This window comes from Geotrypetes seraphini, chromosome 12 (assembly GCF_902459505.1).
Source record: "Geotrypetes seraphini chromosome 12, aGeoSer1.1, whole genome shotgun sequence".
Lineage (NCBI taxonomy): Eukaryota > Metazoa > Chordata > Amphibia > Gymnophiona > Dermophiidae > Geotrypetes > Geotrypetes seraphini.
In genome coordinates, this window is record NC_047095.1 from 106,984,891 (window position 1) to 107,012,152 (window position 27,262).

The 27,262-nt window shown below is 42.6% G+C and overlaps 1 protein-coding gene across 1 annotated transcript in view; it reads right to left on the reverse strand.

Annotated features, from left to right (window-relative positions):
* LOC117346254 (vomeronasal type-2 receptor 116-like) overlaps positions 1–27,262 on the reverse strand; it is a 54,710-nt gene that overhangs the window by 11,967 nt on the left and 15,481 nt on the right. The window contains exon 4 of the mRNA XM_033915656.1: positions 16,220–17,014. Within this exon, the coding sequence (XP_033771547.1) occupies positions 16,220–17,014 (795 nt within the window). The remainder of the gene's footprint in view (positions 1–16,219; positions 17,015–27,262) is intronic.

Consider the following 27,262-nt stretch of genomic DNA (forward strand, 5'->3'; position numbering starts at 1 on the left):
TTCCCTCCCTAGAAGCACTTGCGTTCACCATAGGCCACAAACACAAAATTGCCCTCATACTCCTCTACAGAACCCCTAGCTCCCCAGCAGATACTCTAGAGACCCTCCTCGAATTCATCACTGAACTATCCATCTCACACAAACACGTGACCATCCTGGGAGATTTCAATTTCCCAGACTACCCCAACACCTCAGGACAAATTGACAACTTCCTCTCCTCCCTCACCGACCTGGGATTTCATCAGGCTATAACCACCCCCACGCACTCAGCAGGCAACATCCTAGACCTGCTCTTCACCCTCAGTGACCCAACTGCAGAGCCCCAACAAACAACTTATACCACCACACCAGTCCCATGGTCAGACCACCACCTCATTGAATTCGAACTCCCACTCGAAACTACCCTAGCCCCGCGTAAAGACCCTACCCCTCCCACCCTACGTCAACTCCCTAACTCAGTCAGCCCTCCAGCCATGGCCGCGGGCATTCGCACCCTAAATGATACCTGCACCCAACATCCCCACTCCATTGACCAGGCAGCCTCCGCATGGCACTCCAACATCCAATCCCTCTATAATAGCCTCGCCAAGACAAAAACAACCCAAATAATCACCAACAAAGCACCTGCTCCCTGGTACACCAGTGACCTCCGATCCATAAAACGATCGCTGAGGAAAGCAGAAAGGATCTGGGTCAAACACCCGAACTCGGAAACCAAAGCCCACTGGAATAACATATCCATCACCTACAAAGCTGCCATCCTAGAAGCAAAAAAGACCTACTACTCTCGCCTCCTACAACTAGCCCCTTCTAGATCCAAACAATTGTTCACCCTCACAAACCAACTCTTCACCAGCGCCCAAAGAAAAAGTCACAACAACCAAACAGAACTTGATAGCGAGACTCTCTCGGACTTCTTCCAGTCCAAAGTACAAACCATCCGAGATAATCTTGACACCAACACCAAACCCGCTCCTATTCAGCCCCAACTGATTCCAAATACCCCACCCTCTGCCGCTCTCTCCCAATTTCATATGGCCACTCATGCCGAGGTTCTCGAAACCCTGAGAGAACTCAAACCCTCCAACACCATCCTCGATCCCTGCCCATCCAGCCTCCTACTGTCCACAGAAGACGCCATGGCAGAATCCATCCTCCCCATCATTAACACCTCTCTAACCACTGGGACTGTGCCCCTCAGCTGGAAGTCAGCTATTATCAAGCCCACACTCAAAAAACCCACCCTTGATCCTAACAAACCCGGCAACTATCGCCCAGTCTCCAACCTCCCATTTGTCTCCAAACTCCTTGAACGAATTGTGCTCCACCGACTTCACCCCTTCATTGAAGAACAAGCTGCTCTATCCCCTGTCCAGTCCGGCTTCCGAAAAGGCCACAGCACAGAGTCAGTACTCCTTGACATCATTGATGACAGCTGGGCAATACTCGACAAAGGCAGTGATGCCCTACTAGTCCTACTTGACCTCAGCGCTGCCTTTGACACAGTCGACCACCACCTCCTCACATCCAGACTCTATGACCTCGGAATCAAGGACACAGCCATCCAATGGATCACCTCCTTCCTCTATCAAAGGACCCAGACTGTTCTACTAGGAACACACAAATCTCGCCCCAAGCCTATCAAATATGGTGTTCCTCAAGGCGCCCTTCTATCCCCCCTCCTATTCAACCTCTACATCAGGCCTGTCATTGATATAGCGCAGAAATATAGCATTAAAATCCACTCTTACGCAGATGACATCCAGCTGCTCCTCCCACTAGGCGAGAACCGATCGTCCCAAATTACTAACCTCCAACATTGCCTCTCTGATATGAAAACTTGGATGTCAAACAACAAACTTCAACTAAACGCCACTAAAACAGAACTCTTATGGATCAGGAAAAAAAGCACCAAATTCACACGTCCTACCCTAGCATGGGACTCCACTCTACTAACGGCAACAGATCAGGTACGCAGCCTAGGAGTAACCTTAGATGGACACCTATCCCTATCTGCCCACATATCCCAAGTAATCTCCACTTCCTTCTACTACCTCCGCCAACTGAAAAGGATCAAACCCTACATCTCCACACCTGACCTTGCCCAACTCCTCTACGCATATGTCCTCTCCAGAATGGATTACTGTAACTCCCTATTTAATGGACTAACCAAAAATAATCTCAAACGCCTCCAACGTGTCCAAAATGCAGCTATCCGCCTCCTACACAACCTCAACTACCATGATCCCATCTCCCCAGCACTCCGCGCTGAACACTGGCTCCCAATTAGCCAGCGCTGTGCTTTCAAGGCCCTAGCAGTAGCCCACAAGAGAATTTATGCCACCACCCCCTCCTACATAAAATCTAAGCTTCCCATCTACACCCCCACTCGCACCCTCTGCTCAAAATCGGAAATACGCCTATGCATTCCCCCTGGAAGGTCCCTCCTCTCAGAAACTGCCCGCAAACGATCCTACAGCCACTTCATCCCACATCTCTGGAATAAACTCCCCCCCCCAACTCAGGCAACAGAACTCTTTATTGACATTCCGTAAAATGGTAAAGACCCTCCTCTTCAACTAAAGATCTCCCTCAGTCTACACCCCCCCTCTCTCTTCTCTCCCCTATTTAACTTCTCCTAAATTTCAGTATAGTCCTCTCTTAGTCTGTACTCTGATAAATTGTCTGTACTCTGAAAAATTGTTTGTACCCTGATAAATACTGCACAATCTTGTATGTCCAAGCACCTAAACCTATTGTACATCTTATTTGCCTAATTACTTCTACTGTGTATGTTTACTTGTAGACCGTTCTGAGCTACTGGGAGAACGGGATATAAATCTAAATAAATAAATAAAATAAATAAATAAATCTACTGACTTAGGCCAAAAGGGGACTTAGACTTCTTTTTTTTATTATGCCCCTCATTTTGGGGAAAGAGAAACATCCAAAAAGTGGCATTATTTTCAAAATATTACTTCTTGTATTTAAAACTTTAATCTTTAAAGAACCACAATTTATCAATAGAATGCTCATCCCCCACAATACTTCCCAGTCTCTTCGATCGATGGCCCAAAAACTCCTAATGGTCCCATCATTGAAAATCATAGACACTAGAAGACATGATATGTTCTCAGTAATGGCCCCCCAGTTGTGGAACGCTCTTCCCCAGCATATTAGAGAAGAAAAAGACCTTACCCAATTCAAAAAACTCCTAAAAAGTTACCTCTTTAAAGATGCGTTCAATCTTTAACTTTCTTTCTTCTAGATGAAGATATTATGGTTCAGTTTTATTTACCCATCCCATTGTTTTCCCCTTGTTTTTTGTCTATTTTCTTAAGCTATGAAGATGTAACTTTACCCCTCTATCCTTCACATTTCGTATATGTCTCAAAACTGTTAGTTTTAAGTTATTTTGCTTACTTATATAAACTGTTTTATGAAGTTGTAAATCGCTTAGTAACTTGAATAAGCGATTCATCAAATACAAATAAAAACTTGAAAACTTGATTAAGAGGCCGATGGACATTTTGCTAACCAAATTCTTCCAATTCACTATTTTTGAAACCTTTTTTCTAGACATATGTATTTTGATGGTGGTTATCTGCAGTATGTCTAAATTTGAAGAGGTTTGTCAGGGGCATGGTTTGAGTGGGGCTAGAGTAGGCTAATGATTTAGACATTTTTCTAAAAAATTGAACATTCTAGAAAATTTCCAGAAAGGGGTCCAAGATGATCAGATGACTACTGAGAGGGATGAAGGTATGATCCTCTCACTCCACCAGTTATCACTGACCCCCTCCGACCCCCAAAGATGTGTATAAACCTGCCTGTATGAGAGCTTTAGATGTTTTGGCCAGTCCTAGTAGAGCAGCAAGCAGATTCCTGGAGTATCCTCGTGGGCTGTGCAGTGGGCTATAGAGATGGGGAACTAGGCCTGTATTCTACTCTAACTACTACACTTATGGTAGATTAAGTGAGGCTTCCAAAACCTACCTAAATTATCTGATCCAGCATGGTGTAGGGGAAGGAAGACCTGCTCCAGTGTCCCTCCACGCCACACCAGCCTTCCATTCTTTGGTGGGAAGCCCCGCCCCCTGCATTGCTGACTTCTCTTCCTTCTCTCTAGGCCTTTTAAAAGGCCAGGAACAAAATCCAAGGCGGAGCTTATCCAAGATGGTGGCCATGATGCTTCTGCAGAGATGCCGTCATGCCTTTAATGAAGATTTTTTTTTCCTGCTTACCGAATGATAAAAAGAAAGTCGAAAGTTTGGGTTTTCCCAGACAAAACAGCTTTATAAACTGGCCCAAAGGACACCTTTGTGGATCATAGCTTATGAACCCAATGACTGGAGGTATCCACGGCTGAAGAGAAGAATGCGTAAGCTCAGGTGTGTGACTTCTCCTTTGAGGGTGTCACTCTATCCCTGGAAAATCGAAGTCCACCTAGCTATCCTGGTGTGATGGAGGAGTAATTTTTAGATGTGCCAGCCTGGAAAGCCCTCCTGCTGGTCTTACAGAGTGGGAGGACCGACTATGAAAGGGGGCAAGAGGAGCCTTCTACATCTTTGCAGTTGGTGACGAGATTACAGTAAGCCCATGATGTTTCCTTGATCACTGAGGCGGTTCCAGGTATGCTGGGTGCTACACAGAGCTCTAGAACTGAGGTTGTTCCCTTACACAGTCCCATGGTCTTTACAATGGAATCAATATGGGATGCTATATCTAATATGCATGTTTCCCTCAGGATCAAATTCAGCAACTTTGTACCCGGTGCACTACTGTGCTTTCAAAGAATTTGGAACTTAAAAGTAAGTAAGGCATTATCCTATGACACTGTATTGTTTGGCATGTCAATGAAGGCTAAAAGCCAAATATCCTCTAATAATAATAACCTTCTATTCATTATGACAGGAGTTGCCATACAACAGATTATGAATAATTGGAAAAATTGGGATAGGCTGAATTATAGCTTTTGGTGGAACTCTTTGTGTCACATATTTAAAATGGAAAGGATAATTGCCATGCAGCAAGGAAATTGTAAGAAATTTCAGGTTATTTGGGAGCCATTAACAAGATACTGTGAAGATTGAAATTACTGCATAGAATACGGATTAATTTTTCCCTTTTGTTCATACACATCCAGGGTGGGGGTGGGAATATTTTATGATTTCTATTGCTTAGGAATAAATGCTGGGTATAAGGGAGGGGGATATTTGATGCAAGTTAGAATTTGATGATGTATTAAGTGATGTTAAAGTATAAAATGATTGTATTACATGTTACACTTATTGTGAGTTTTAAAAATGAATAAAGATTATAAAAAAAGTAAGGTAACAAGTTTGACGAGTAAATCAAGTGACTTTGAGACCAAGATAAAAACTTTGGAAGTACAAGCTCTAACTTGGGCTAAGGACAGTGATAGTTTGCACTTTAAACAAGAAATGATGGAAAACTCTATTAGGAGATGTAATCTCCAGAGTATTAATTTTATGAATGTTCATCCTGTAACTGTCCTAGCAATGTTTAAAAAAGTATTTGAGTGACACTATGAAAGTGCTGAAAACTTCGAACTCACCTCTCTCAAAAATATATTATCACCCCAGAATTTGTCTGCGGATAGTTTTTTCTGACTAATTTCCTGGAGAGGTTGGATACTGAGGCTCAGGTCTCTGCTACATTAATTGTGCAGTTTGCTATTGACTGTGATAGGGAATGGATGCTTAAGATGTTTTTCAAATATAAAGATGTTCCTTTTTTGACAAATATTATAAGAATGTATCCAGATGTTTCTCAACCCACCCAGAGGAGAAGGAAAGAATTTCTCATTTTGAGGCCTCAGGCTGTTCAGTTAGGGGCAACTTTTGTTCTAAGATACCCCTGGAAGTGTGTTTTGACTTATAGAGGTAACAGATGTGTTTTCTATGAACTGCAGCAGTTGTCTAAGTTTATTTTGGCAAGAGAGCAATCTGACCCTGATTCTGCAAAGTGAGTCATGATTGTAGGCAGCTGTAGGCGTCCTACAGCTGTCTAATCAGCCAATCTGGAGGCACTTTTTCTAAAAAAATGCTCGCCAGGCAGGCCGCCTATATTGAATAGGAGGGGCCTTAGGCGCTGGGGCCAATTAGGTCTTAGGATCCTGTGGGTTGGGCGGGGCAGGGCCAGGCCCACCTCATTTGGATGGAGGCAGGCCTGCTGGCCGGATGGTGCGAGGACCTGTCCAGCCAGCTTGAAGGTAAGCCCAAATGGGGGATTCTGGGGTATGGGGTTTCATTGGGGAGTCCAGCAGGAGGAGTTGGGCACCTCCTGCCGCTGATCTTCAGGGGACCATTGGGGGGTCCATTAGGAGGAGTTGGGCACCCTCATGCCGGCAATCTTTGGGGTTTCTATATAAGGCTTTCGATATGTTTATTCTCTATAGAAGGATGAATGCTATAACATAGTGGAAGGAATGGTATGGTATAAACCTCCCCTAAATACCTTCTATACCAGTATAAGTTCTCAAATGAATTTTCCAGGCCCTCAGAGGTGCCACCAAAAGTTCAATAAACTTTCATAACTTTTGGCTTTATGCCCCCCTATCGCCCGATGATGTCAGGCTCAGCTGTGTTGTAGAATATTTAATTAGCCACAGTACACGCCGCGGCCATCTTTGATCACAATTCGGGTGGCCACGTCGTGAAGAATATATAGTTCTGAGGTAAGAAACTAGCATTAGCTAATATTCTCTGGTGTTATGCAATTTCATTGAACACTAAAGCTAGTTCCTTGTTATAGGGATTGTGCCCTGAGGAAACCCAAACAGAGTGAAACATGTTGGCAACTCTGTCCCTCTTGGCTAACCACCCAAGTTAAGTGACTTACACTTTATAATCTATTTAACTTATCTAACTTATTTAATTTATTGAAAATATATAAAGACAAGCATTGTATACCGTCAACTAACAAACCAGGGACCCAATGACGATAGGGGGGCATAAAGCCCAAAGTTATGAAAGTTTATTGAACTTTTGGTGGCACCTCTGAGGGCCTGGAGAATTCATTTGAGAACTTATACTGGTATAGAAGGTATTTAGGGGAGGTTTATACCATACCATCCCTTCCACTATGTTATGGCAATCTTTGGGGGGCATTGTGGTGGGTCTGGGGAGGGGAGTTGGGGCATTTTGTTTGGGGGTCATTGGGGGTTCTGTCAGGAGGGGTTGGGTACCCTCCTGCTGATGATCTTCAGGGGGGCAGGTTCTGTTGGCAGGAGGGGTTGGGTACCCTCCTGCCTTGATCGTCGGGGGGGAGGGGAGACTGGCGGCCCTAGCCGCAGCCGCTATACTAATTGTGGCAGGGAGATCCCTTGCCACAATTAAGTATAGTGGCTGCATCTAAACAAACCCGATTCTGTAACTGGCATCTGCAACATGGATGTCGGTTACAGAATTGGGTTTACTTTGGGCGGGTTTTGTTCCGATTCTGTATAGGATGCCCGGGATAGGTGTCCTATACAGAATCCGGGCCTCTGTGTCTACTACATGAGTCTTGCTGTTTTTCAAGATAGCTCAGAAAAGAAATGTTCAAAGGCAGTCAGGCCACCTATTTAGTTTTCCTGATAATTAATTTTCTGATGTTTTATTTCAGTTTATCTTCAGCTATGTCCCTGAGATATATACTTTGTAATAAGAAGATACATTTTATGTAATTTGAAATTCTATTTTCATCCTACATTGCAGTGGCATACCTAGCATATGTCCACAAATGACTCGGATATCATGAAAAGACAATGTCTAAAATAATAAACACTTTCAATAATGGTTGATGCTGTGATGTCCTATAATATGATATAAGGACAGCAAAGGCTATTAAATAACTCAAAATTAAGGAAAAAGCCTCATAAAAGGGCCATCCCACCTCCACTGAAGCGGTCACCTCATTGGCAAAAAATCTTATAATAAAAGCCTTATGCTGTACTTCACTAATGAAAAACAAAATATAGAAGAAAAACTTTTCAACTTATCTTCAGCTGATCCAGCATGGTGTGGGGGAAGGAAGACCTGCTCACATGTTCCTCCACGCTGCACGCATCCTTCCAGTCTTCGGCATGAAGCCCTCCCCCTGCATTGCCAATGTCTCCTCCTCCTTTCTAGGCCTATTAAAAAGCCACTGAATAGATGGGCCTCTCCTGCTGGTAGGCCCCACCAAAGGACCCTTTCAGTGACCCTTCGAGAGGACCAAGCAGGTTCAACAGAACCAGACAGACCAGCAAGCTCTAAATCCCACTTCCCACTCCACTAGAGTCCTTGTTCTCCCCCAGTACCACTGCAGTGGCTGACTATCCTACTGCTCCACCTCACATGGTGTGGAGGAATGGGATGGATTACAAAGAGCCCAAAAAGAATCCCAATCCATTACACCCTCAACAGACATAATATTTACACCTATCCTGGACTTCCACCAATACTCAGATCCCTAACACACTGTCCAGTTCACAGCACATACCTAACTCAGACCATACACAACTATGAAAGCAGAGCCTCCTATATCAAACCAAGGAAAGGCAAAACCTTATCTACTCTACCACATGCATCAGACTACCAGGCTGCAAACTACCTCCCCATATCATAGTAACATAATAAATGATGGCAGATAAAGACCTGAATGGTTCATCCAGTCTGCCAAATCATACATGCTCCATAAATTAATTTAATGTAAATGGTCCTTTACATAAGAATATAAGAATTGCCACTGCTGGGTCAGATCAATGGTCCATCATGCCCAGCAGTCCCACTTCCGCAGTGGCCCTTAGGTCAAAGACCATTGCACTAACAGACTAGCCTTACCTGCGTACATTCTGGTTCAGCAGGAACTTGTCTAACTTTGTCTTGAATCCCTGGAGGGTGTTTTCCCCTATAACAGCCTCCAGAAGAGCATTCCAGTTTTCCACCACTCTCTGGGTGAAGAACTTCCTTACATTTGTATAAAATCTATCTCCTTTTAACTTTAGAGAGTGTCCTCGTTTCTTAGATATTTCTGGGCCAGAAACCCAGACCCTGCCTGGTTGTGTGCTTAAGTTTTATCTACTAGAGTCACCATCAAAGCTTACTCCAGCCCATCTTAACCATCCCAGCCATTGAAGCCCTCCCCAGCCCACCCTCAGCTGAATATCCATATACAAGACACAGACTGTGCAAGCCTGCCCAGTTCTGGGCTTAGTTCCTTCAGTTTATACCCATTATTTTCTGATTAGAGATCATCTGTGTTCATCCCACGCTTGTTTGAACTCTGTCACCATTTTCTTATCATGTGCGTACACCAACATAAGATCTATTAGGGCAAAACCTACCTCATCAGGGATCGGCTCATGGAGAAAAACATAGACTGTCTATTCCTAACAGAAACGTGATTACCTTCTGCAGAAGACCAACTCATTAAAGACCTGTGTGGAAAAAACAAACAAGGTGGCGGCTTTGCCCTCATAGTGAAAGACTTCCTCCAGATTAACCTAATGGAGCTTGAACAACATGAAAACATTGAAATTTTAGCATGTCAGCTGTCCAATCCAAGCCTAGAAACCCCTCTCACATGCATCTTTTCTAAGTGACTCCCATAAACTGGCCCAATATAAAGGACACTTTCTACAACTTCGTGTTCAAAATCTCTCTTGCCTCATCCAACTGCATGCTACTAGGAGACTTAAATCTCCATTTATAATCAAAAAATGACAACATGGTCACAGACCTACTCATCTCCTGGCTTCACTTCTGCTCCATGCACATAAAATGCCACCTCAACCAAGGACCCTCTGCAACCCTCTAAATCCTCCTCAGAAGGCAACTGGCAACAATCACTCTAGTCTAACTATTACATATTCAGATTTAAGATAAACTGGCTACAACCCAGAACTAAGAAGACCATATCTACAACTGCAATCTGAACCAGAGGACCAATTGACGAGGTCACTTTCTGGGCCAGCTACAAAACCCAATTTGCCAACTATCCATCAGAAGATTTCAACACACTAAATCACATTGTACCCTAATGGCTCAAAAATAAACTCCTGAGGAAATCAGACAAATGGGTTGACAAAGAGTTGCCTGGATCAAGACTAGAGAAGACACCAAACTGAAATTGTGAGAGAAATCAAAAGAATACAAATTCCAAATGAAAGAGAAATGCAAAAACTACCACTCCTCCCAAATAAACCAGCACAATCTCAACTCAAAGGAGCTATTCAGACTAGCATCCTTTCAATTGAAAGAGACTCACTTCCTGTGCCTTTTGGACCCCCTTATGAAAGGCTTCCACAATGCAAGGCCATCTTTCTCAAGGCCTCTCCCAAACATAAGATCCCCACCCTGAAATTTCTTCCTTGAAGTTACTCCCCCTTGAAAAATACCCCAACATTTAAGTTTCCTCCTTTACATGCCCCCTTCTCATATATATCTTACCCCCCTTTTATAAGAGCATAGCACAGTTTTTATTACCAGCCAGAGCAGTAACAGCTCGGAGTGTCAGAGCTGTTACCACTGTGGCCGGTACTAAAATCCATGCTATGCTTTTGTAAAACAGTGGGTTAATGTTTTCCTGAGGTCGAGTGAGTCTAAGCAGGAAAGATCCCCAGTTGTTTCTGCCCTGGCTTGTGTTTGGTTCAAAACTGTGACCATGATCCCTAGCTGTTGGCTTTCCATATAAAGAAACCTCAGAATAGTAATCCTTAATTTGACTGGTTAGCTATTTAAGTGCCCATACATGTCTCAGCATTGAATATCCAGGGCTAATTTGGATGGCACAAGTCAGCATGAAAAAAAAAATTAATCCTACTGATGAGCTTATATAATTTTCCCTTAAGAATCCAACATAATACCCTTTGTAATGTAGCGAATAGAGCTTTACATGCAGTGAGCCTTAGGAATTTTAACCTTTAATACTAGAGTATTTTCCAAGAGCAAACGATTTCTCCATGTTCATCTCTTTGAAATAGTCACCATATCAATACTGTGAGTTGCAATACACAATGGAATGCTCCAATGCATACTTTCAGACTCATTTTAGAAGCTTATAGACATCTCCAAATAGCCAAAAATACGTTAATCTGCTTAAAACATCTAATTTGCAATTTTTGAAAAGACAGAATTTGGATGTTTTCCACCGAGTTCATCAAAATAGCAAGAGGGAGTGTTGTGGGCACGTTTTGGGCAGTACTAGGATGGGCCCCAAATTAGGACATTTTTTTTACATTAAATGGAACAGGAAGACACGTCCAAGTCAAAGGAGAAGAATGTTTACATTTAGACCAATTTTAAACTGACAGGGGATATAAGCCTGTACATCAGGTATAATGGTCAAACCCAACAAAACAAGCAAATTCCAACAGTCACCTAATGGTAGGTGTAGTAGACTGTGAACAAAGGTTTCTGGGTCCAAATCCCTCTCTACCTAATACATTTGTGGTGGAAACTGTGATCCACCAAAACCAATAATTGTCTACTGTACCTAAATATAGGAGACACTTGCAGGGTAGAAGGTGATTATAATGGTATACAGTGAGGTACAGTAGGTTTTAGTCTGTTCCTGGAAGGCTCATAATACAAAATAAAGAAGTTGTGATGGAAATTTGATGTGGCTTATATTGTTTAAAGTTCACTGAACTGACCATTAGGCTGCCCCTCTTATCTGTAGTGGTGTCTGTGTGGCCGTCTCTCTAAAAAATTGTGTCAGACAGATGTTCGATTCAGCGAATAGCCACCGGGATGGTCTCAGGTCTCAAGGATCTCCTGTATGAGGAACGACTGGGTAAGTTGCAGCTGTACTCACTCGAGGAACGCAGAGGGAGGGGAGACATGATCAAGACGTTCAAATATGTCACAGGCCGTATCAAGGTGGAAGAGGATCCTTTTTTCCTTAAAGGACCCATGGCAACAAGAGGGCATCCGTTGAAAATCAGGGGTGGGAAATTTCATGGCGACACCAGAAAATAGTTCTTCACCGAAAGGGTGGTTGATCGCTGGAATAATCTTCCACAACAGGTAATTGAAGCCAGCAGCATGCCAGATTTTAAGAAAAGATGGGATTGGCATGTGGGATCTCTTCATGGCGGTAGTTAGGGGGTGGGCCATTAGTGTGGGCAGACTAGATGGGCCGTGGCCCTTTTCTGCCGTCATGTTCTATGTTTCTATTTTGAGGTGTTAATAAGGTGGATGCTTCAGTTTGGAAAATGACTCTTCTTTTTAGATAGCTTCTGTGCAAAAATGTTCATCCTTGAGCCATTTTTGAAAGGTAACCCCATATATTCTTCCTGTTTAAAAATGACTCTAAGATGTAATGTCTGATAGGACATTTTTTGGACATTACACCTCAATGTATATAGAAGGGTTGTTTATGCCTTTGTGGGACTATTTAAATCAGGGTCCACATTTTGTGTAATTCATTCTATGCCTGGTGACTTTTTAAGACCACTCTTGTGGTTATTCTCACCATTATATTTATTGATGTATAAACATTCCATCCTTTGAATCCAAGGGTTCTGAAGGAATTAAAGGAGGAGATAGTGGAACTACTGCGGCAAATTTGCAACCTATCCCTGAAAACAGGCGTGATTCCAGAGGATTGGAAGATAACCAACATTACGCCCATTTTTAAAAAGGGATCAAGAGGTGACCCCAGGCAACTACAGACTAGTGAGTCTGACCTTGGTTCTGTGGAAAATGGCGGAAGCACTGGTAAAAGAAAGCATTGATGAACATTTTGAAAGAAATGAGCTTCTGATAACCAGCCAACATGGTTTCTTCAAGGGGAGATCGTGCCTAACTTATTGCACTTTTTTTGAAGGAATTAACAAACGGATGGACAGAGGAGACCCCATAGACATCATATACCTAGATTTCCAAAAAGACTTTGACAAGGTGCCTCATGAACATCTACTCTGAAAACTGAAGAACCATGGGGTAGAAGGAGACGTACATAGATGGATCAGAAATTGGTTGGTGGGTAGGAAACAGAGGGTAGGGGTGAAGGGCCACTACTTGGACTGGAGGAGGGTCAAGAGTGGTGTTCCGCAGGGCTCAGTGCTCGGGCCGCTGCTATTTAATATATTCATAAATGATCTAGAAACAGGGACGAAGTGTGAGATAAAATTTGCGGACGACACCAAACTATTCAGTGGAGCTCGGACTACAGAGGACTGTGAAGAATTGCAAAGGGACTTGAACAAAACTAGGAGAATGGGTGACGAGGTGGCAGATGAAGTTCAACATTGAGAAATGTAAAGTATTACATGTGGGAAGCAGAAATCCGAGGTACAACTATACGATGGGAGGGATGTTATTGAATAAGAGTACCAAGAAAGGGACTTGGGGTAATGGTGGACATGACAATGAAGCCGATGGCACAGTGTACAGCGGCTGCTAAGAGAGCGAATAGAATGCTAGGTATAATCAAGAAGGGTATTACAACCAGAATGAAAGAAGTTATCCTGCCGTTGTATCGGGCGATGGTGCGTCCACATCTGGAGATTGCATCCAATATTGGTCGCCGTACCTTAAGAAGGATATGGCGTTACTCGAGAGGGTTCAGAGGAGAGCGACACGTCTGATAAAAGGGATGGAAAACTTTTCATTTGCTGAGAGACTGGAAAAACTGGGTCTCTTTTCCCTGGAGAAGAGGAGACTTAGAGGGGATATGACAGAGACATATAAGATCATGAAGGGCATAGAGAGAGTAGAGAGGGACAGATTCTTCAAACTTTCAAAAAACAAAAGAACAAGAGGGCATTTGGAAAAGTTGAAAGGGGGCAGATTCAAAACAAATACCAGGAAGTTCTTCTTAACCCAACGTGTGGTGGACACCTGGAATGCACTTCCAGAGGACATAATAGGGCAGAGAACGGTACTGGGGTTTAAGAAAGGATTGGACAATTTCCTGCTGGTAAAAGGGATAGAGGGGTATAGATAGAGGATTACTGCACAGGACCTGGACCTGTTGGGCCGCCGTGAGAGCGGACTGCTTGGCACGATGGACCTCAGGTCTGACCCAGTGGAGGCATTGCTTATGTTCTTATGTTCTTATGCATAAAACATTCCATGAAATCATATTACAAAATGAATGACAAACTAGCCCATCCAGAACACCTAGCTGTTAATCCCAGAAGTCTGGCAATGCATGGGGGGGTTATGGCAGGAGGGATTGGGCATTCCTCCTGCTGGTGATGTATGGGGGTAGGGGTTCTAGCAGGATGGATGCCCAGTCCCTCCTGCCAGAACCCTCTTCCATACATCACTGAAAGGAGGGTTTGGGCATTTCTCCTGCCAGAGCCCCCACTCCCGTATATCGCCAGCAGGAGGGATGCCCAATCCCTCCTGCCATAACCCCCATATATCGCCAGCAGGAGAGATGCCTAGTCCTTCTTTCCGACATCCCTCACCCCCGAAAGTTCACTATCAACCCCGTCCCCACCAGGAACCACCACCACTGAGACTCCCTAATCACATCCAGACCCCCATCCCCACCAGGACCCCTATGGACCCCCTTAATATGGAATTGATGGCTGGATGGACAGCTCATGACTGTGTCCAGCCAGCAGGCCTGCCTCTGCTTCAATGGTGGGCCTGCCCACTGGGGAGGGGCCTAAGGTCCTGATTGGCCCAGGCTCTTAAAGCACCCTCCTGGAATGCATTGGGAGTGGCCTCAGACTCTAGTTGGCCAGATCACCGAAGGCCATCCCCATGGAGATTTTGCTGGCCTATATTGTACGTATTTTCCATTGGCCTAGTTAGATGCATACAGCTGCCTAGGTCCACCTAAGGCTACTTCAAGGCCATGCCACACCTAAGCCTAGCCTTAGGCGAGCTTAGGCGGGCTTTGGTGCCTCCCTAGGCTCCTGGAAGCACCTTCAATATAGGCAGCCTTCCTTGGAAGGTTTTTTTTTAAAGAAAATATGCATCCTGATTGGCTGTTTAGGCAGCAGTTGGCAACCTACAATCAGGATGCCATTTATAGAATCCAGATCTAAGTGTGCAGGATCCCCTCTTGCCCAATCACAATACTTTAAAATCAGCCAGTTAGAATTTAGCTACATCTACAACAGCCAATCATGATGCAGAACTTGAACTCTTCGTTGTATAACAGCAAGTGAAATCTCCTGCTTTACAAGATACCTTACATAATAGTATATTACTCTCACCTGGGTAAACGCAGCCTCCCACACTATCACTTTTTCATTGATTGTGAATCCCCCCTGCCAAGGGGGAATATAAGGTTTATAAATTCCAACAATTCTATGTTCCACTGTCCCACCGGGCAGAAAGATCAAATTAATAAAATTATAGTCCATGGGTAGGTCTCCATTCTCATCAAAAAAGATCTTTTCACCCAATATGCTCCAAAAGTGTACATTTTTCAGATGACGATGAAGCTAAAGAATAAAGGACACCTCTAGCATTATCCCTGGTCACCATGTCAAAGAAATTGATCAGATTTGTCTGACATGACCTGCCTCTAATGAATCCATGTTGCCTGTGCTTATGCCACCTTGCTTTTCCAACTTTAGTGGTTAACCCCACGCTGCCACCTTATTAATATCTTTAGAATATTAGGAGTGTTCTCCTTTAAAGAAAGCATGATTTTGAAGTAGTGCCAGATAAAATGTATTACCATCTTGCATGCCTTTGAATCTCACAATGCCACTTTTGCACTTCCTCCTATCACTAATGTATTTAAAAATCATCTCGCCCCCATTTTACTGTGTTGACTATTTGTTCCTGAGTATTTGAGTACTACAGTTGTGAGCTGTTTGGACTTTGATTTTGTGGGGATTGCAGGATCATTTTTTTGGGAAAGGGTTACTTTGTAGTATGTATACTCACATACATGTGTAAGGCCAAAGTTCTGCCTTAGCTCTATTCTGCAATTGGTAACTTAACTGGTATAATGGGTATTTGCAAGATAGAACACACAGAGATAGAGCATGGATGGATTTAGACAGGGCTCACATTTACATAATACAAGTTATTCCTATCCTACTGACACCAGATATGGGCTTTCTATATGTTAGTTGTACCAATACTGGGTTGCACTAATATTATATAACAGAATTTATCTAGCCTCCTAATATGTGGCCTCGGGTTTCTAAATTGAGGTACCTAGTTACAGAATTCCCTCCCCCCCCTCAAAGGATTCCCTTTCATCTTGTGCCAACTATCACAATACATAACATTCCTTTATAAAATGATATTACCTTCCATGGCAAATAATCTGATAATCTCTGTCGGTCTCCATCCCACATGATGGTATTTCCAGAGGAAAAGAAAAACATGTCTTTCAGTGCATGTGCCAAGGCATACACAGCATTGTATATGTTATAACTGTTGGCCAACTGGGTTTTATCACAGACGTGCAAATAGTAAAAATCTTCATCTATACTACAGGATTTTCTGATGATTTCGGGGCACCGGCTGTCACACAGTCCATTCCACCATGCTTTAATTATAGTATCATTAGGAAATATAATAGGATTTACCTCACGTATAAAGTATAAAAAGCTTAGAATACGTTTCTTTGCTGCTGTGAATAGCAAGGTGTTATTCTTGTAACGATGTTTCATTGAGTAGGATAAGGGAAAATCAGTGTTAGATATGACAATCCAGACCTTGCCTGGCATAAATATAAATTGTAACATTTGAAAAACCATCCATACATCCTCTGTACTACAATAACCAACGATCACATTAGTTGATGATTTATAAATAGTTTCATTTATTTTCTGAATTTTCTTTTCTAGCAAAGCATTGCTTCGACTGAATATTTCTATGAATTCAACGCAGCCTCCATTGAACTCAATCCCTTCTTTCAGGAGCTGGACAAACCCCAGGCTGCTGTCATCATCAGGTGCGACGATACCAACCCAGTTCCAGCTGAAATGCTCCAGTAACATCTCAATCCCAGCACTGATCTTAACAATGTTGGGAATAGTCTGGTATAGATAAGGAAAGTTAACATCACTCTTAAAAGGATTTTGAGAAGCATAAGTGATCTGTTGAGGAATATAATTAATTCAGAATTATCTTCAAGAGATTGTGGGGGTTAACAACTAATCAATGGTAAAATATATCTTAGTTTATGGTGGGATTCAGTAATGTAACTTGTAATCATGATCAATGATAATTTTGAGAAACCATTGAGTGAATATATGAGTAAAATTGAGGAGTGGATGGGGAAACATGGTTTGAAATTAAATGTAGATAAAACTGAAATAAATTAAATGTTTCAGGCCTTGATATTTTTTTTCTGCTCCTGGAGCACTGGGACACTCGTGTGCAGTCCAATGCTTCTGGGTTCCAACTTAAAGGTGGCAATGCAGATTAAAATGGGTGTCCCCTTCATAAAGAGTTCCCAGCCCCCAGACTAGACTTTCACCCCTTTGAAATCACTCCTATTTCCCAGAACAAATCACTTACATAGTTGCCTATCCAGACCCCCCATCACCTCTGAAGATGTGAATTATTTGTTCACTCTTTCTAAAAATACTAGGACTGGGGGCGTGTGATGAAGCTACTAAGTAGTAGATTTATGTTGAATCTTTTTTATTAGCAAAGTAGAAACAATTTCAACAAAGCATACAAAGAAAAAATATATCTAAAATTGTAACCTGATAATCTGTTTTCAATTGTTGTATTTTCACTGATTGTACAATCTTCTTTGATGTGAACTGTCTAGAACTATATGGTGTGGCATTATATAAGAATAAAGTTATTATTATTATTATCTTAGATTCCAGTAACAGTGACCCCTCTATAAACCCCCATGGTACTACAGGCCAGTTATACTTAAAAACAAATTATAAAGTAGAACATATGCAATTAAATGTACCCTATCAACTCCAAAGTGGTTCTCCCACCTCCCTTCCCCTTATCAACTGCTTGGATTCAGCAAAACTTCCTACAGAAAAAAAAACCTAGGAGAGTTAGACTCTTATACTCTCCTAAAGGCTGTGTCCAAACCCCATATTACCATTGATCAGAAAGAAGAAATCCCCTCCCCAAAGTAGGAGAGGAGGAAGAAAAAAAGAAAGAAAAAAAACACACACCTAAACCTAAACCTCCATCTTGAAGACCAATCCTCCAAACAAATAGAAAATCTACTGTCATTCCTCGAAGCCCTAACATGGAAGATTTTAGACCCACAAACCACACATGAGAAAGGTTACCAACTAGACATCGCAGCCTTCATGACCCAACAGCCCTTACTGCCAGAGATTCAAACATTAAATGGAAAGTGGTCTCGATCCCTCTGGTCAGACCACTACACATACTCCTTCAATATCAACTGGACCAAAGACAAAACCAAACCAAAGCCCCAAAGATCTACCTACAACTCACGTAAATACATCGACCCCTCCAAATTCTGGATTAAAATAGACGCAACACTCCAAGAATGCAACCCCAAAGACTTCATCTCACAATGGTGCAGGCTAAGCACAGCTACCTAGACAAGCTAGCCTCAATACAAACAAAAACCAGAATTAGCAGACATTCAGACAAATGGTTCGATAACAAATTACTCCTACTCAAAAGACAATGCAGATGACTAGAAAGAAAATGGAGAAAGAATAACCAAGAAAACAGTATGGAGAAAACTAAACCAACAATACAAGCTAAAACTAAAAGAAAAAAGAAAGACACACTACACCAACCTAATAGGCAAAGAAACCTAAGACACAAAAAAACTATTCCAAATACTAAAAGAACTCACAGACACCAAACCCTTTATGACCAATAATGATACCCCTCCCCCCTCAGCCACCCTTTTAGCCGAATACTTTAAACCAAAATCACATCTGCTAGGACTACCTTCACTGGAACCCAAACCCACCTAGAAGAGATCACAATGTCTCCCACAGAAAAAGAATCAGCTGCGGCAGACAGAACTTGGTCCTACTTCCCCACTATACAATGGTCCGACCTTAACACCTTAACAAACTCTATAAAAAATACAGCCACACAGCCTGCAACCTCAACCACTATCCTCCATACCTATTAAAATCCTCCAGTACCAAATTCTGTGCTCTCCTCTTACAATGGACACAAACCATGCTCACAGATGGCCTTTTCCCGTACGACCTTAGCAAAATCGTCGTCACCACGATCCTAAAAGACCCTAAAGGAGCAATGGATCAACCATCCAACTACAGACCCATAGCCTCAATACCACTCTATGTCAAACTAACAGAAGGCCTGGTAGCAAAACACCTCACCAACTACCTAGAAGACCACAACATACTCCATGCTACACAATCTGGTTTCAGAACCAACTGCAGCACAGAGACTCTACTGGGTTCCCTCATAGACACAGCTAGACAACACTTTAGCACAGGTAGAAAAATGCTGATCATACAACTAGATCTCACTGCAGCATTTGACCTGGTGGACTACAACATCCTACTGCAAATACTAGAAACAATAGGAATCACAGACAAGGTACACACATGGTTTCAAGTTTTCCTACAATCCAGAACTTACAGAGTAAAGTTGAACAAAGAAAATTCAGAACCATGGTCCAATCCCTGCGGCGTACCCCAAAGATCTCCACTATCCCCTACTCTCTTCAATATCTACATGGCATCCCTCGGCACCTGCCTGGACAATTTAGGCTTAACATCCTATAGCTATGCAGACGACATCACCATTCTCCTTCCTTTTGACCAACCAACGTCCTCCATGACAGACACACTACACAGGACACTTGAAACAGTAGCAACATGGATGAAAAATCACAAACTGAAACTGAACCCAGACAAGACAAAATTCATTCTCCTCAAAAATAAAACCCCAACCATAACAAATCTAGTAATAAACTCAATCACATAATAAACAGAAAACTATTACTGTTGGGGGATTCCATCATCAGAGGCATTAACCTTGGAACACAGGGCGAGGAGTCCAAAATAGTGAAATGTCTTCCAGGATCCTCAGCTACCAGGAGTTCCAGGCAAATACTGACTATAGTTAAGGAAGAAACTAAGGATTTTAACACTGATGTTGTTATCCATCTGGGAACAAATGACCTGGCCAACAACTCCACACTTGCAGCACAGAAAGCTTTTCGGGAGCTTGGTGAGGGCGTGAAACCTTTTGTAAAGACTTTAGCTTTTTCTGAAATACTGCCTGCATATGGAAAAGGAGAGCAAAGAGTGAAAAACACAGAGGACTTTAATAGATGGCTCAGAGCCTGGTGTCATCAAGAAGGCTTCAGGTACATAGGAGGATGGGGAAATACATGGAAGGACAAGAAGCTATATTGCACTGATGGGCTACATATTACTACAGCAGGAAAAAGAAACCTTGCAGAGAAATTTAGACAATATTTTTCCAGGCATTTAAACTAGAAGGTGGGGGTGGTGTATGTACGAAGGACAATTATAAAGACCACCCCCGGCAAAAGAAAAGATGTGATAGTAGTAAAGGCTGCAACATAAGCAATATCAGCAACTCATTTCTTAATATTGCAACGGAAAGTGAAACGACACAAAAATCCATACGAAAAAGAAGATTATCGCTGAAAAATAGCTGGAAAGCGATGACCACAAATGCTCGCAGTCTAAGCAACAAAGTTCATGATCTGCAAGCTCTGATGTTAGAGGCAGATCTAGATATTGTTGCTATCACAGAGACATGGTTCAGTGAATCACATGGATGGGATGCAAACATACCGGGATATAATCTTTTTAGGAAGGACAGAGATGGTCATAAAGGTGGAGGAGTAGCTCTCTATGTAAAGATCAATATCCAAGCGACCGAAATGCAAGGGACCTGGGGAGAGGAAGAAGCGATATGGATTGCTCTGAAAAGAGAAGATGGAACTTCTATCTACGTGGGTGTAGTCTACAGACCTCCGACTCAATCGCAGCAAATTGATAAGGATCTGATTGTGGATATCCAAAAGTTTGGAAGGAAAGAGGAGGTTCTGCTGTTGGGAGATTTCAACCTGCCGGATGCGGACTGGAATGTTCCGTCTGCGGAATCGGAAAGAAGTAGGGAGATTGTGGATGCCTTTCAAGAGGCTCTGCTCAGACAAATGGTGACGGAACCCACAAGGGAAAAAGCGATATTGGATCTGGTCCTCACAAATGGAGAGAGTATCTCTAATGTTCGAGTGGGTGCTCACCTGGGTAGTAGCGATCATCAAACGGTTTGGTTTGATATAACGGCTAAAGTGGAGAGCGGCCGCACGATACTTAAAGTCCTAGATTTCAAACGTACGGACTTTAATGCAATGGGAAAGTACCTGAAGAAAGAGCTGTTAGGATGGGAGGACATAAGAGAAGTGGAAAGACAGTGGTCTAAGCTGAAAGGAGCGATAAAAATGGCTACGGACCTTTATGTGAAGAAAATCAATAAAAACAAAAGAAAAAGGAAGCCGATATGGTTCTCCAACCTAGTGGCTGAGAAAATAAAGGCGAAAGAGTTGGCGTTCATGAAATATAAAAAAACCCAAGAAGAGGAGAGCAGAAAGGACTACAGGGTGAAACTGAAAGAAGCCAAGAGAGAGATACGTTTGGCGAAGGCACAGGCGGAAGAACAAATGGCTAAAAATGTAAAAAAGGGAGATAAAAATTTTTTCAGATATATTAGTGAAAGGAGGAAGATAAAAAATGGAATTGCTAGGCTAAAAGATGCTGGGAACAAATATGTGGAGAGTGATGAGGAGAAAGCAAATGTGCTAAACAAATACTTCTGTTCTGTGTTCACAGAAGAAAATCCTGGAGAAGGACCGAGATTGTCCGGCAAAGTTACACGAGAAAATGGAGTAGATTCTGCGCCGTTCACGGAGGAGGGTGTTTATGAGCAACTTGAAAAACTGAAGGTGGACAAAGCGATGGGACCAGACGGGATCCATCCCAGGATACTAAGGGAACTCAGAGAGGTTCTGGCGAGTCCTATTAAAGACTTGTTCAACAAATCTCTGGAGACGGGAGTGATTCCTGGGGATTGGAGGAGAGCGGATGTGGTCCCTATTCATAAAAGTGGTCACAGGGATGAAGCAGGAAACTACAGGCCGGTGAGCCTCACTTCAGTTGTTGGAAAAATAATGGAAGTGTTGCTGAAAGAAAGGATAGTGTATTTCCTTGAATCTAATGGGTTACAGGATCCGAGGCAACATGGCTTTACAAAAGGTAAATCGTGCCAAACGAACCTGATTGAATTTTTTGATTGGGTGACCAGAGAGCTGGATCGAGGACATATGCTAGATGTAATTTATTTGGATTTCAGCAAAGCCTTTGATACAGTTCCTCATAGGAGGCTGTTGAACAAACTTGAAGGGCTAAAGTTAGGACCCAAAGTGGTGAACTGGGTCAGAAACTGGCTGTCGGACAGACGCCAGAGGGTGGTGGTTAATGGAAGTCGCTCGAAGGAAGGAAAGGTGACTAGTGGAGTCCCTCAGGGTTCGGTGCTGGGGCCAATCCTGTTCAATATGTATGTAAGTGACATTGCTGAAGGGTTAGAAGGAAAAGTGTGCCTTTTTGCAGATGATACCAAGATTTGTAACAGAGTAGACACCGAAGAGGGAGTGGAAAATATGAAAAAGGATCTGCAAAAGTTAGAGGAATGGTCTAATGCCTGGCAACTAAAATTCAATGCAAAGAAATGCAGAGTAATGCATTTGGGGATTAATAATAGGAAGGAACCGTATATGCTGGGAGGAGAGAAGCTGATATGCACGGACGGGGAGAGGGACCTCGGGGTGATAGTGTCCGAAGATCTAAAGGCGAAAAAACAGTGTGACAAGGCAGTGGCTGCTGCCAGAAGGATTCTGGGCTGTATAAAGAGAGGCGTAGTCAGTAGAAGAAAGAAGGTGTTGATGCCCCTGTACAGGTCATTGGTGAGGCCCCACTTGGAGTATTGTGTTCAGTTTTGGAGACCGTATCTGGCGAAAGACGTAAGAAGACTTGAGGCGGTCCAGAGGAGGGCGACGAAAATGATAGGAGGCTTGCACCAGAAGACATATGAGGAGAGACTGGAAGCCCTGAATATGTATACCCTAGAGGAAAGGAGAGACAGGGGAGATATGATTCAGACGTTCAAATACTTAAAGGGTATTAACGTAGAACAAAATCTTTTCCAGAGAAAGGAAAATGGTAAAACCAGAGGACATAATTTGAGGTTGAGGGGTGGTAGATTCAGGGGCAATGTTAGGAAATTCTACTTTACGGAGAGGGTGGTGGATGCCTGGAATGCGCTCCCTGGAGAGGTGGTGGAGAGTAAAACTGTGACTGAGTTCAAAGAAGCGTGGGATGAACACAGAAGATTTAGAATCAGAAAATAATATTAAAGATTGAACTAGGCCAGTTACTGGGCAGACTTGTACGGTCTGTGTCTGTGTATGGCCGTTTGGAGGAGGATGGGCAGGGGAGGGCTTCAATGGCTGGGAGGGTGTAGATGGGCTGGAGTAAGTCTTAACAGAGATTTCGGCAGTTGGAACCCAAGCACAGTACCGGGTAAAGCTTTGGATTCTCGCCCAGAAATAGCTAAGAAGAAAAAAAAAAAAAAAAAAAAAAAATTTTTAAATTGAATCAGGTTGGGCAGACTGGATGGACCATTCGGGTCTTTATCTGCCGTCATCTACTATGTTACTATGTTACTATGTTACATACCCCATACAACCCACTCTAAAACTTCTCTAGGAATGACGATAGACAGATGCTGTACTATGCAACCACAAATCAAAAAAACAATACAAAAATCATTCGTGGTCATGAGAAACTTGAGGCAAGTTCAAAAATTATTCGACAGAACACAATTCCAGCTCTTGGTCAGTCTCTAGTCCTAGGTCTTCTAGACAACTGCAACATACTCTATCTCCCCTGCCCTGTAACCATGTTATAACAACTACAAAATTTAAAACACAGTGCCAAGACTTATTTATTCACTGAGGAAACACGACCACATCACGGCAGAATACCTCGACTCACAGTGGCTCCAAATACAAGCAAGAATACAATTCAAATTCTACTGCCTACTATTTTAAACCATAAATGGAGACAGCCCAGACTACCTAAACATCCGCCTAATCCAAACTACCTCAACCAGACATAGGAGAACCCAAAACCATTCACGCATCTCCCAATCAGAGACGTCAAACAAAAAAAACTGTACGATGGCCTTCTAGCCAAACAAGCAGCAAAACTGGACTACCAACTCTTCAATTTACTGATAATGACCCCTGACTTCAAATCATTCAGAAAAGAAATAAAAACCATGCTATTCAAGAAATCCTTGAAGACAAACTATCATCGCAAGATTCATCCCAATTCTCTGAAGCAACCCGCTCTTCTCTTCAATTCCTCTGGAAATGGCCAGATAACTTCTTTTGTAATCCGCCTTGAACCGCAAGGTATTGGCAGAATAGAAATCACTAATGTAATGTAACACACACATACAACCTATGCTGACTCTGTCTCATTAAATCATGTTTGTCTTCGTGTTCCACAATTTTATTTTTTTATAATTGTTTCCACATTTTACCCAGCAATGAAGTCAGGTCCTTCATACTCCACAGTAAAAAGTGGGGTACATACTTTCAGCGTAGAAATTTTGAGACCAAAGATGCAACAGGTTCTGGAAGGCTTCAAATGGTACCAACTCCTGAAATTGCTGAACTTATCTGGGACCTGATTTTGGAAGATTGGTGAAAACAATTGCTGAGACACTACAGATATCCAGGAAAAGTGTTGTGTGTATAATCCATGAACAGCTAGGTGTGCAGAAGCTGTCAGCCAATTTGAATGCTGAGGAGAAATGATATCAAGTGGACACTTCCAAATTGATTTTGCAGAATTATTAGAGAGCTGGTTTCAGCTTTTTGAAATGACTAGTTACTTCTAATGAATGATCCTGAGACAAAACAACAGTCCTTGCAATGGTGGCACTCAGGTTCTCCGAGGACAAGGATATTCAAGATCCAAATGTCAACAGGAAATGTCATGGCCTCTGTGTTTTGGATACACCCAAACAGATCCTACCTTATCAAGGTGGAAGTACTTAGAAAACAGAAGGCAACCTGTGGTGCTCAATATCTTTATTGTGGTCAAGACTAAACACGTACATGTTTCAGTCATAAGGCCTGCCTCAGGAGTCTAAGCCTCAATGCAGAGTGTTAAGTTGCAGTTTTTCTCCCTTATGAATGTAATACTCAGATCAAATAGTCAATTGGGAAGACAAAATGAACAAAATAACCAATGATAAAGTGTGTACTCTGTGTCGATCAGTGTGTTGGTATCACTTCAGAACATTGGAGATACCGAAGCACATATGTGTTGAGTCTTGACCACAATAAAGATATTGAGCACCACAGGTCGCCTTCTCTGTTTTCTTTGTACTGTGTTGTGGGATCAGGAATGTGTTATAATGGCTGATTATGTTCCAAGATGCCAAACAGTTAAAGCAGAATGCTACTATAACTTGCTGTGCCAATTAAAGGAGGCATTGAAATAAAAATGGAGAGGGAAGCTGCAGAAACGAGTTCTCTTTTTGCAAGAGAATGCACCTTCTCACAAGGCTGGCAAAATATTGGATGTTTTGATGCTGTTGAGGTTTCATTGCATAGATCACCTACCATACTCACAAGATCTTGCTCCATCTGAATATTTTCTGTCCCCAACTCTTGAAAAGGATTGAAAGAGTGACAGTTTAAGCGATTCAGAAGTGACTGTAGCAATGGAGCAGTATATTTCAGTAACCAGACATCAGAGTATTCTTTGGAAGGGTTACAGAAACTTCAGACATGATGTGCCAAGTGTGTGGAACTTGGGATAAATATGTAGAGTATCTTGTAGATTTTATGGCTTTATGAAATTCCCTTCTTAGATGGTCTGAAAACTTTTTCAGCTGCCCTTCATAGACATATGTTCTGGTCTTGTTCTTTAATGTTGACATTTTGACATGATTTTTGTCACCATGTGTCCCTTCTCTGGAAATCCATATGATCTAATCTAATCTAATCTAATCTAAATCTTGGGTTTATATACCGCATCATCTCCGCAGATGGAGCTCGACACGGTTTACATGGTTAGGGAAGGAACGGAACTCCAGTGGAATTATATAAGTATGAGAGAAGAGAGGTTGGTGTGAGAGTGCCAGGAGCGGGACGGGGTTACGTTCTAGAGAAGAGCCAGGTCTTCAGATGCTTACGGAATGGTAGAAGGGGGCTCAAATTGCGGAGAGGGGAAGGGAGACTGTTCCAGAGCTGAGTGATTCTGAAAGGGAGGGAAGAGCCAAGTTTACCAACAAGGGAGATGCCTTTTAAGGAGGGGTAGGATAGTTTTAATTTTTGAGTGGATCTAGTGGAGGTTGGATTTGAGGAATTCCAGGATAGAGGGATAAAAGGAGGAAGGATACCGTGGAGGATCTTGAAGGTTAGGCAGGCACATTTAAAGTAGACCCTGGAAATAACGGGAAGCCAGTGGAGTTTGGATAGGAGCGGTGTGACATGGTCAAATTTACTTTTTGAGAAGATAAGTTTGGCCGCGGTGTTCTGGATTAGTTGGAGTCTGTGGAGGTTTTTCTTTGTTAAGCTTAGGTAAATGGAATTGCAATAATCCAATCTGGAGAGGATAATGGATTGTACGAGGACGGCAAAGTGTTTTTGGTGGAAGCAAGATCTCACTTTCCTCAGCATGTGAAGGCTGCAGAAGCATTTTTTTATCAGGGAGTTGAGGTGGTCGTTGAAGGATAATGATGAATCTATGGTGATGCCCAGAACTTTGCTAGAGAATTCCAGCTGTAGAGAGGAGCCTGTGGGCAGTGGGATGGAAGTGGGTAATTGATCAAGTTTAGGGCCGAGCCAAAGTAGTTTAGTTTTGGACTCGTTCAATTTCATTTGTACAGTGTGAGCCCAGGATTGAAGTTTGGTTATGCAAGAAGAAATGTTAGCTGCGAGATTGGTGAGGTTCGCGTCGGTCTCGATGAGGACCAGGATATCGTCGGCGTAAGTGTAGAGTGTTTCTAGGGGGGATAGGTGGAGAAGATTCAGGGAGGACATATAAATGTTGCAAAGTTATTTGATCTTTATCATTCTAAAGCACTTACACCTTTATGACTAAATCATTTTGTACACAAAGCAATGCTGATAAGAAAAAAAGCTATCTTACAACATTGGTTGGAGCCAGAGTTGCCTATTTGTCCCACTGGAGATCATTTATGATATACTTGTACATGCTTTCTTGGAGCGGAGAAACTTTGTGGATTTAGACTTCCCATGAAGCCAAAATTTTGTGACTATTTGA